Source organism: Saimiri boliviensis, chromosome 2 (assembly GCF_048565385.1).
Source record: "Saimiri boliviensis isolate mSaiBol1 chromosome 2, mSaiBol1.pri, whole genome shotgun sequence".
Lineage (NCBI taxonomy): Eukaryota > Metazoa > Chordata > Mammalia > Primates > Cebidae > Saimiri > Saimiri boliviensis.
The window spans coordinates 237300802-237312439 of NC_133450.1; the positions used below are offsets into that span (position 1 = coordinate 237300802).

At 51.9% G+C, this 11638-nt stretch overlaps 1 protein-coding gene across 2 annotated transcripts; it reads left to right on the forward strand.

Moving 5' to 3' along the window:
- The first annotated feature begins 433 nt into the window (after window positions 1–433).
- On the forward strand, window positions 434–11343 carry CDK20 (cyclin dependent kinase 20). Of its 2 annotated transcripts, XM_003938184.4 has the most exons (8): window positions 434–847; window positions 1181–1294; window positions 4373–4561; window positions 4811–4932; window positions 5074–5136; window positions 5788–5911; window positions 6348–6503; window positions 8046–11343. In XM_003938184.4, exons 1-8 carry the CDS (start codon window positions 773–775, stop codon window positions 8241–8243), a joined length of 1041 nt encoding a protein of 346 aa, XP_003938233.1. In that variant the 5' UTR covers window positions 434–772; the 3' UTR covers window positions 8244–11343. The 2 variants fall into 2 exon arrangements, with proteins under 2 accessions (XP_003938233.1, XP_074251654.1); XM_074395553.1 differs by lacking the exons at window positions 5074–5136; window positions 5788–5911.
- Window positions 11344–11638: the final 295 nt, after the last annotated feature.

Consider the following 11638-nt stretch of genomic DNA (forward strand, 5'->3'; position numbering starts at 1 on the left):
AAAGTGCTTGTTTTCCCGTAGCTTGGTCAATGAACTATTAGACCTGAAATCTTTAGCCATCTAATATCTGGAAAACTGTAGCTTGAGTTTGTATTTGTTTATCGTGCGTGAAGTTGAGCATCCTTTCAGAAGTTTAAGGCCTACTCTGTCCAGTATCGGTCAGAGTATGTCCTTTTAAAAAGCTGTGGGTACACGTAGCCAACTGACATTTTAAGACAGGAGGCCCAAGGGACCCTCTCTCCACAACGCAGCCCTGGGCCCGTCTGTCTTCATCATCACCGTGTCTGCGTCTCGGAGCTAGAGAACAGCACCCGCACGTGGTGGAAGAGGGAACGTCTACTGACAGCTGCGGAGCTTCCGGCCTCGGGGAGAGGAGCCCGCCCCTTCCGGCGGCGCGCACAGGCGCATTAGTCACGTGACGCCGAGGCGGGGCAGGTGGGCGGTGCCGGCCGCCATTGCTCCCTGGACCCTGTCGCCGGCAGGCTCTCAGCATGTGTGGTTTTGTTTTGTTTTGTTTTGTTTTGTTTTATACCAGATTAAGCTTGCTGCTGCGAGACAGCAGGGGGCTAGGAAAAGGCGCAGTGGAGCCTGGAGCGGTCATCGCCGACTGGACGCAGCTTCCGTTCTCCTGGTGACGCGTCCCACAGGCCCCGCCCCAGTGGTCGGCTGCAGCCCTGTTGCTAGGCAACAGCGTGCGCGCTCTGAGCGGCGCGGGGCGGAGAAGAAGTGGGATTTGGCAGCCTAGGCGCACAGACCCGGAGACTGCACCGGGATGGACCAGTACTGTATCCTGGGCCGCATCGGGGAGGGCGCCCACGGCATCGTCTTCAAGGCCAAGCACGTGGAGGTGAGGCCGGACCGCGGCTGGCAGCCTGGCGGGGTAGTCCTCCCGCCTCTCTCCGGCTAACGCTCTAAGCCGCTTCGGTTCCCTTTTTACATCCAGTACGGTTTTTAAAACCTGCTCACATTCTACACCTCCTTTGGGCCGTTGCGCTGCCCTCCCGACAGCTGTCTTGGTCTACCCCAGCGGCTGGGTGCCAGGCTAGTCCTGGACCCCGGAGAAGGGCCTCTGGCCTACCCAGGGGCGCAGGTCTCTTTCTCACCCACCCTCCCCCAACCCACCTTCAGCTCTCTTTCCCAGCCGAGGGTGGGCTGGCATTGTCTGCTTTCTGTCCTGCAGACTGGCGAGATAGTTGCCCTCAAGAAGGTAGCCCTACGGCGGTTGGAGGACGGTATCCCTAACCAGGCCCTGCGGGAGATTAAGGCTCTGCAGGAGATGGAGGACAATCAGTATGTGAGTAGGGGGTGCGGGGCATCGCGTTCTCGCCCTCCTTCGCTTGTTTTCACTTCCTTGGACCTCATTCTTTCATTTCTCACACATTCACTCTCATTTATCCACTTCTTAATGTATTCATTCATTCACCGACTTTTTTTCTCAAGCCATTTAGTGATTTCTAATATAACTGGCAGCTGTTGAGCTCCCATGTGTTCTTTGGGCATTGTAGGCGTTGTCATTTTGATACCTCTTTACTACTCTACAAGGCAGGTTTCAGGTTCTCTGTTTCTCAGGTGAGGAGGGGAGGTGAAGTCACCAGCTCGTGAGCCCTCAGTTGGTCAGTAGAGAGTTTGGCCCAGGTTTGATTGAGAGTCCAGACATTCTTTCCTTGGGGCCTCCCTTAGGCCCTACCCTGTGTTGGGCACTGGTGACACAGAGAAATTAGCTCCAACCCAGCTCCTGAGGATGTAAGTGTGCTAGCAAGAGACAGAGGCAGCCGGGGTCACCTAGTGTGGTTCGTGCTGTGATGGGGTTTGAGGAGGGGCTACTGGAACCCGAGCAGGGGCATCTTTCATCTCCAGTGTCCTTACTCTTTTGGTGCTCTCTCTCATCCATGTTGAAACAGGGAATGTATTCGACTCCCTGGAGAGTAACAGAGTTGGGTCTCTGTGATCATCTGACTTATCTTTGCTGTTCCCTGGAGATATTCATGATATATTGGATGACAAAAAAGCATGTTGTAACACTTTGTGTCATCTGGATTTTGTTTGGAAATATTACATATGTGAATGTGTATTTGTGTGTGCCATATCTGTTGTAAAGTCTGGTAAAGTGCACTGTAATGACTGTAGGATTTTTCTTTTGTTCTTTTTTTTCTTTCTAATTTTGTGCCTTACCTGAATGTGTGGATGTGTTTTGATCTGTTAAATGATTATGTACTACCTGAAAAATCAGAAAACAGCAATCAGGCCATTTTGATTTTTTTTTCTTTTTTTATTCCTTTTTTTTTTTTTTTTTTTTTTTTTTTGAGATAGAGTCTTTCTCTGTTGCCCAGGCTGGAGTGCAATGGCACGATCTCTGCTCACCACAACCTACGCCTCCTGGGTTCAAGCAATTCTCCTGCCTCAGCCGCCACAGTAGCTGGGATTACAGGCACCTGCCACAAAACCCGGCTAATTTTTGTATTTTTAGTAGAGATGGGGTTGGGTTTCACCATGTTGGCCGGGCTGGTCTCGAACTCCTGACCTTGTGATCTGCCCTCCTCAGCCTCCCAGAGTGCTGGGATTACAAGCATGAGCCACTGTGCCCGGCCCTATTTTGATTTTTTGAGGAAGATAAAAGGGCTTCCAGACAGCCATATGTGGGATAAGTGGAAAGAGATCCATAAGCAAGCTGGTAATATGGTGATATGGTCCCTGCATCCAGTTGGTCAGGAATTCTGAAGGTTCTAACTTTAAAACATACTCCAGATTTGCCCCCTGCCCAAGTCATCACCACCACTCATCAGAACAACAGCAGCAGCCTCCCCACTGCTCTCCACAGCCACAGTCTAGAGAGCTATGTCAAAAGTGTGTCAGGGCCGGGCGCGGTGGCTCAAGCCTGTAATCCCAGCACTTTGGGAGGCCGAGGCGGGTGGATCACAAGGTCGAGAGATCGAGACCAACCTGGTCAACATGGTGAAACCTCGTCTCTACTAAAAATACAAAAAATTAGCTGGGCATGGTGGCGCGTGCCTATAATCCCAGCTACTCGGGAGGCTGAGGCAGGAGAATTGCCTGAACCCAGGAGGTGGAGGTTGCGGTGAGCCGAGATCGCGCCATTGCACTCCAGCCTGGGCAACAAGAGCGAAACTCCGTCTCAAAAAAAAAAAAAAAAAAAAAAAGTGTGTCAGGTCATCTGCTCCCCTGCTTAAAGAGCCCTGGTGGCTTCTCTTTACACGAGGCCACCTCCAGCTGGCCTCTCCCTTTTCTCTCATTCAGTACAACTTCTTAGGCATCTCTCAGGGACCAGCAGCTATCTAGGATCCAGGAGCACAGAACAGGGCAGACATGTCCTTTCCTTGAACAGCCTCATGTTCTCACATCCCTCGTCTCCCTGTACTTGCTTCTCCCCCTGCCCAGAGCGTCATTCCAGATCCCCACAAACTGGGTCTTCATCTAGCCCCACTCCATCTAAATAAAGAAGTATCCTTTTCTCCACTCACACAGAATCACACTATCCTCTCTTCTGTTTCTGGTGTTTGTTTGTTTGTTTGTTTGTTTAATACAGGGTCTCACTCTCACCCAGCTGGAATGTAGTAGTGTGATCTTGGCTCTGTGCAGTCTCAGTCTCCTGGGCTCAGGTGATCCTCCCACCCCAGCCTCTCAAGTAGCTAGGACTACAGGCATGTGCCACCATCCCGGGCTAATTTTTTGTAGAGACAAGGTTTCACCATGTTGCCCAGGCTAGTCTCAAACTCCTGGATTCAAGCCATCCACCCACATTGGCCTCCCGAAGTGTTGGGATTACAGGCATGAGATGCCATGCCTGGCCTTTTTCTATTTCTACTCTTGTGCTTACAGAATTTGAATATATCCCATTTGTTCATTTATTTGTTAGTCCTCTGTGCTGCGCGTTCCTTAAGAGTCCTGTCTCTCAGCTCTGTGTAGCCTGACCCTCTGACAGTGGTGGCCTCAGTGTTTGTGATGCGTCTGTAGCTGTCCCAGCACCGGGAAAGGTGGGATTTCTGGTGTCCTTTGCTCGGTGCTGGGATTCGATGGCTCTAGAGGAAAAAGGAGGAGACCTGTGTGTCCATCTCATGTGTGACCATCCAGATGATTCTCAGGCAGGTGGGCTGGGTGGGTGGACCAGATGCTGCCACTAAATGACCTTCTTTAGACCTTTTCCCTGAGTGTTCATGGAGAAATAAGAGTGGGGGCCCACCTTATCTGAGGAGAGCCGAGCAAGTCATGAGCACGAGCTTTCTGATTCTTAGCTCAGGTCCCATGTCACCTTCTCCATCTACCTGGTTCTCTGTCAGAGCCTAGGGTGAGGTCTCGGTCACAGAGAGGGTCTGGTGATTGGAATCTAGGGGCTAACAGGATGTCCTGCCCACAGGTGGTGCAGCTAAAGGCTGTGTTCCCACATGGTGCAGGCTTTGTGCTGGCCTTTGAGTTCATGCTGTCGGATCTGGCTGAGGTGGTGCGCCATGCCCAGAGGCCACTAGCCCAGGCACAGGTCAAGAGCTACCTGCAGATGCTGCTCAAGGGTGTCGCCTTCTGCCATGCCAACAACATCGTGCATCGGGTCAGTCTCAGCATAGGCCGGGGGTGGGGTCTGGGGAGCTGACTCGGCTTGGGGATGGGGCTAGCCCTTGTAAAAAGCATGACCAGAAGTGGGGACAGAGCTGGTCAAGGCCTCCAGGTAAGCAGCCAGGGCATGGCCCTGGAGGAGGCAGGGACCATGGTTGACCTGGGTGGTTAGACTGCCAAGCCGTCTTGTCCCAAGGTCCTGTGGGGGATTTGGAGGGACTGATCCTTCCTTTGGCACTCCCAGGACCTGAAACCTGCCAACCTGCTCATTAGTGCCTCAGGCCAGCTCAAGATAGCAGACTTTGGATTGGCCCGTGTCTTTTCCCCAGATGGCAGCCGCCTCTACACACACCAGGTGGCCACCAGGTAGGGAGGGCCAGATCCCTTCCAGCCCTCGCCATGGGGAAGAGATGTTTCTGGGCCTCTTCTCCGGACGTTGCTGTGGGGCTGGGGTCACCTCCTCAGGCATCCTTTTCTCAGGCCAGTGCCCACCTCTCTTCCTCGCAGGTGGTACCGAGCCCCCGAGCTCCTGTATGGTGCCCGCCAGTATGACCAGGGCGTCGATCTGTGGTAAGACCCCCATGGGTGGTCAAAGGGTAACATGGCTCATGGATTTCTGCTAGGCTCTGAGGTCTCTGAGCTGTTTGGTGGTCTTTTCCATGGTGGGAGTTTAGGCTCCCTTAAGGGTGTCTTCCCTGGTTAGGGTATTCTGAACCCTTTGGGGTTGGGATCCTCACTATGATGTTTTTGAGCTAGGTGGGGGTCAGGTGGGATGAGAATGGTGGGAAGCTTTCTGGGCTAAGTGGGGAGGTGGTCTGAGCTGGTATGTGCTGGAGTTAGATCCCAGGATATGGTATCTCTGAGCTGGTCAGTGGCCCGTATCCTTGGACATGAAAGCTCTGAGCTTGTTTTGCAAGAAGAAGATAGTTGGCAGTGCCCATGGGTCTGAGATTTGGGGCAGCTTGCAGGTCTGCCCCAGAAAGTGCAGGGGAGCTGTGTGCCCTAGAGTAGGAGTCTCTGAGAAGTCTTGGAACAGCTGGGGCTTTGCTCTGGGTGCTAGGGTTGAGGGCTTTGAGGGTTCAGGGACTGGGCCCCTGGACATGACGCTCCAGGGCTGGCTTGTGGGGGCCTTGCCCTGGAGTGCGGTGTTAGAGCTGCTCTGCGGGTGGGTCTGTGGTCCATGGTGGGACATCTCTGAGCTGCTTGGGACTCTGTCCACAGGGCCGTGGGCTGCATCATGGGGGAGCTGTTGAATGGGTCCCCACTTTTCCCGGGTGAGAACGACATTGAACAGCTTTGCTGTGTGCTTCGCATCTTGGGCACCCCCAGCCCTCAAGTCTGGCCGGTTTGTAGGGCCCCTTGGTGGGATGGGCGTGGGGCAGGTTTACTCCACTCCCTGACAGCAAGTGACCACTCCCTCCCCTGAACCTTCTCTCTCCTGGCCCCAACCCCCCTTGATGGACAGGGACCACTGTCCTGCCCCAACTCAGGGATTCCTCCTTCCTGCTGTCATGCAGGTTTGGGGGTAGGTCTTGTCCTTTGTCCCCTTTCACCCCAGTATACACATGTGCACTGTCTCAGCAAGCTGGGCACAGAGCTGCCATCTGAGAAGGCAATGGGATGGATTAAGGAATGTAGGGGTGGTTGAGTGGGTCGGGGAGACACATGGTGGGAGAGCATCCCCCACATGAAGGTGTGTTAGGGGCTGAGAGCTGACAGCAGAGGGTGTGGTGAGGGTTGGGGACTACTGTCATGGACCCTGTTCCTTCTCCCTGGCCCAGGAGCTCGCTGAGCTGCCGGACTACAACAAGATCTCCTTCAAGGAACAGGCACCCGTGCCTCTGGAGGAGGTGCTGCCCGACGCCTCTCCCCAGGCATTGGACTTGCTGGGTCAGTTCCTCCTCTACCCTCCTCACCGGCGCATCGCAGCCTCCAAGGTAAGGCAAGAGGCTGGGGTCTCTGCTCCTTCAGCTCCCCTCCCCATCACCCTGGTATTCTGTACTTGGTAGCCACGTGACTCCATCAAGTCAGCAGCTCTCAGAAACTGATGGGCAGGGACCAGCACCAGGCATCTGGAACCCAGGGGACAGGGACGTTGGAGCAGGTGTGCCTCTCCTGAGCAGACCCCACTGGACATCCCTAGAGTTCTCCTGAGGGTGGCCTCTAAGAGGGGCATGCCCGCCTCACAGGAGAGCACATACATGTCCAGGGGTGCTGACTTCTGGGCTGCCTCTGATCCTGTAGGGCGAGCACTGGGGATTCGTTCCTTCATTCCTTTAGCAAGTATTTTCTGCACACCCTCACGTGGCAGGGGTTGTCCCGGGCCCCACACAGATGGTGAACAATCAGACCTGCCTCCATGGGGCACTCCAGGCCCAAAAGGTCACAAGAGATTGTGCTGTCCCGGTGTGGGAGCCCCAGAGGAGAGGCGAGACCAACTTTGGGGTCGAGCAAAGCTTTCTGGTGGAGGGCAGGTTTAAGCATGAGATGTTGGAGGAGGTGTTGGCTGAAGAGAGAAATGGTAGGCAGCAGCCTGGAGGAGAGGACCGAGGAAGGCTGATACAGGCTGGAAGGCCTGGGAGGACGATGAGGACCACAGGGTCATGGGCTGGCAGGTGTCAGGCAGGGTGTGTCTCTCAGGGGTCCCTGTCCCCTCTCTGCACGCAGCACCAGCAGCATGTGTTCATACAAGCTCTCTTGGTCTCCACTGTCAGCAGCTCCTGTGGGCTCTGCATCCACAGTGCACCCCAGCCATCTGACCCTTACCTCCTGATTGCCTCCCAGAATCTGGGTCTCCCCTCATCCCATTTAATCTCTTCTCCACCTGGCAGAGAGAGTAACTTTATCCAAATAGAGCAGGACACATTCCTGCTCTGCCAGGGCCCTCCTATGACTCCATCTGAGAGGAAGAGCCAGGGTCTTTTCTGTGGCCCACAGATACCACCTGTTTGGGTGCCATCACCTCATGACGCTGCCAGCTGTTGTGCCCTGTGCTCACTGCTCTCCAGCCCCAGGGCCTCCTCCACACACCGGGGCATCCCCTCGGGGCTGTACACTTTTGTCTCTGCCCTGGAACCTCGTGTCCCACGTGCTCATGTCTCAAGTCTTGGCTAAAATGTCACCTCTCAGATGGCCTTCCCTCATGATGCTTCAGATCTGCAACCTCTCTCCAGGATTCCTCATTCCTCTCTCTTGCTGTCTCTTTCCCACTGCACTAGTCATTATCTGACATACGGTGTATTTTACTTCATCTTGTTTGTTACTCCCCACCCCCACCTACGTCAGAAAGACCGACCTTTTGTCTGTTTTATTAGCGGCTATGTCCCCAGCTTCTGGAACAGTGCTTCAGACATAGTAGACACTCAGAAAATACGCAGACACTGAGTCCGCTGAATGCACAGATGAAGGAACATCTGCCTGAGGCTGAGGACAGGGAGGTGACTGGTTTCCTTCTGCTGTTCCTTACTTGCCACCCCCAGGCTCTCCTCCATCAGTACTTCTTCACGGCTCCTCTGCCTGCCCACCCGTCTGAGCTGCCGATTCCTCAGCGTCCAGGGGGACCTGCCCCCAAGGCCCATCCAGGCCCCCCCCACGTTCATGATTTCCACGTGGACCAGCCTCTTGAGGAGTCGCTGTTGAACCCGGAGCTGATTTGGCCCTTCATCCCGGAGGGGTGAGAAGCTGGCCCTGGGCCTGTCTGCCTGTGCCTAAGGACCACCCAGTCCCCTTGTTCCTCTGCCACCTGCCCGGCTCCACCCTCCAAGGCCTCCCCATGGCCACACTGGGCCCACTCCACACCACACCCTGCCCCTTAACCCTTGTGAGGGCTGGTCTTGAGGCAGAGGTTATGCTCCTAGCCAAGAGCATCCAGCAGAGATTCCCGGCCTGTGCTTGGTGAGTCTGTGTGCTCCTGACTTACCCATCAGAACAGTGAGCTCTGCTGCCAGTCAGGGCCTGCCTGTGCGGAATGGCGATGCGTGCCTTGGTGATTACCCAGCAGAACAGTGAGCTCTGCTGCCAGTCAGGGCCTGCCTGTGCGGAATGGCGATGCCTGCCTTGGTGCTGCTTCCCCAGGTGTCACCTCCTGGCCAAGGAGAAGTGCAGAGAGCAAGGCGTCCACATGTTGGAAACGCAAGTGGAGGGAAGATTTGGTTTTATTCTCAGAGACATTAAACACTAACTAGTTCAGTATGTGAGGTTATAGATTCTAAAAACCTCAGGTGTCTCTGTGTTATGTCGGTTCCTCCTCCATTTCTCTCAAGGGAAATAAAGTGGCATTGTCTCATGGCCCTCATTTTTGGGAGGTCCTGGGCAAGGTGGCACCAGGCACAGCCACTTCTGCCCTGAGGGCCTCTTGTGTGCTTCCTGTGACTGAGCACTCATTTGGAAGTGAGGGAGACGGAAGTCTAGGCCCAGGGATGGCTCCAGTTGGGGATCCAGCGGGAGACCCTCCGCACTGAGGCTGGTTTACCAACCTCTGCTCCCTCAGGATGAGTGTGAGCCAGAAGCAGCTGTGTATATAAGGAAATAAGCATTCCTGGAATTAATTTTCTAATTTAATAAATCTCCATATAATCCTAGCTAGCTCTTTCTCCTTATAATAATTTGACTGATGAGGTGATTGTAAAAGATTAAAGTGCAGAGGGCCAAGAGAAGGAAGTGGAACCATGCAGAAGACGGAACAATGGAAGGACTTGCGGTATCAGGTACCAGTAGTTTAAAGTTTATGTAAGAAGTAAGACAGCATGATTGTGGTTCAAGGGTAAAAACAGATAGACTACAGAAACTTATTCTTAGCAATCTTTTATTTTTAAAATGTTTATTTTATGCTTCATGTGGATAAACTCTTCTGTGAGCACTGAGGGTGACTAGCACTGTTATGGACGCTGGCCTCCAAACACTTAGTGGAAAGATAAAACCTGTTAAACCCCCATTCTTGCTTTCAGGAAAGTCTGATGTTCTTATGATCTGGCCTCTGTTTATTTCTCCAGTCACATCTACAGACTGTAAGCTTCTAAGAGAACTTCAAAGAGAACTCTAAAATGTATATAACATTTGCAAGTAAAAGGATAAAAAATGATTACCATGCATACACACACCAAAAATCTGGTGTAGTTATCTGATATCAAACAATAGAGCCCGGGTGTGGTGGCTCATGCCTGTGGTCCCAACACTTGGGGAGGCTGAGCTGGGCAGATCACCTGAGGTCGGGAGTTCAAGACCAGCCTGGCCAACATGGTGAAATACCATCTCTACTGAAAATACAAAAATATGCCAGCTGTGGTGGTGCAGGCCTGTAATCTGAGGCTGAGGCAGGAGAATCGCTTGAACCTGGGAGACAGAGGTTGTGATGTAGAGATCGTGCCACTGCACTCAGGCCTGAGCAACAGAGTGAGTCTGTCTCAACAACAACAACAAAAAAATAGATTTTAAGGCAAAGAGCGGTTATTTAATATAAGATACAATTTCAAGGCAAAAATAATTACTAGGGGTAAACACATTTAGTTCTAATTATATTCAGTTCATTAGCGAAATTTTCCAAATTTGTATGTACCTAATAATATAGTCTTGGCCCGGAGCAGTGGCTCATGCCTACGATCCTAGCACTTTGGGAGGCCAAGGCAGGTGGATCACTTGAGGTCAGGAGTTAAAGACTAGCCTGACCAACATAGTGAGACCCCGTCTCTACAAAAAATTAGCCCGGCGTGGTTGCAGGCACCTGTAATCTCAGCTACTCAGGAGGCTGAGGCAGGAGAATCACTTGAACCCAGGAGGCGGAGGTTGCTGTGAGCCAAGATCGTGCCATTGCACTCTAGCCTGGGCAACAAGAGCAAGACTCCGTCTCAAAAAAAAAACCATACATACATATATATATATGTATATTCGCAAACATTATAAATGAATAGGATTCAAAAGACTAAGGATATTAGAAGTAGCTTTTTTTTTTTTTTTTTTTTTTTTTTGAGATGGAGTTTCATTCTTGTTGCCCAGGCTGGAATGCAGTGGCGTGATCTCGGCTCACCACAATTCTCCTGCCTCAGCCTCCTGAGTTGCTGGGATTACAGGCCTGTGCCACCACACCCAGCTAATTTTGTATCTTTAGTAAAGATGGAGTTTCTCGGGCCGGGCGCGGTGGCTCAAGCCTGTAATCCCAGCACTTTGGGAGGCCGAGGCAGGTGGATCATGAGGTCAAGAGATCGAGACCATCCTGGTCAACATGGTGAAACCCCGTCTCTACTAAAAATACCAAAAAATTAGCTGGACATGGTGGCGCGTGCCTGTTCTCCCAGCTACTCAGGAGGCTGAGGCAGGAGAATTGCCTGAACCCAGGAGGCGGAGGTTGCGGTGAGCTGAGATCGCGCCATTGCACTCCAGCCTGGGTAACAAGAGTGAAACTCTGTCTCAAAAAAAAAAAAAAAAAAAAAAAAAAAGATGGAGTTTCTCGATGTTGGTCAGGCCGGTCTTGAACTCCTGACCTCAGGTGATCCGCCCAGCTCAGCCTCCCAAAGTGCTGGGATTTCAGGCATGAGCCACTACACCTGGCCACAAGTAACTTTATAAATGTGAAGTTTGGTAAAATTGACAAATTCATAGAAAAATTCAACTTGCAATAATCAAAAACAAACCCCTGAAGTGTCTTAAGCTACTAAAGAAATTGAACCTCCAAATTAAAATATTTTCATTATGTCATCTCCAGGCCCAGATAGCTTCACTGCTAAATTCTGCCAATCACTTAATAAAGAGAAAGTGTCAAGATTTCAGAGAATATAACAGAAAGCCTACTCAGCTTATTTTGTGACACCAGCAGTAGTTTTGATATTAAAATTCAACAAGGACATTAGAAAAATGAAAGTTACATGATTATTCTTGTATTATCTTTCAAAAATAAAGGAAAACTCAGCTAAACGTGATGGCTCACACCTGTAATCTCAACACTTTGGGAGGCTGAGGTGGGAGGACTACTTTAGTCCAGGGGTTTGAGACCAGCCGGGGCAATATGGCAAGACCCCATCTCTACAGAAACTTAAAAATTAGCCAGGTGCGGTGGCATGTGCCTGTAGTGTCAGTTACA

What these genes read in the sequence shown, in the direction of transcription:
- CDK20 (XM_003938184.4), top strand. Translation starts at nt 773, where the DNA reads ATGGACCAGTACTGTATCCTGGGCCGCATCGGGGAGGGCGCCCACGGC. An exon ending in CCAACAACATCGTGCATCGG is followed by an intron (nt 4,562 to 4,810) that starts GTCAGTCTCAGC and finishes TGGCACTCCCAG; the next exon opens with GACCTGAAACCTGCCAACCT. An exon ending in CCAGCCCTCAAGTCTGGCCG is followed by an intron (nt 5,912 to 6,347) that starts GTTTGTAGGGCC and finishes TCCCTGGCCCAG; the next exon opens with GAGCTCGCTGAGCTGCCGGA.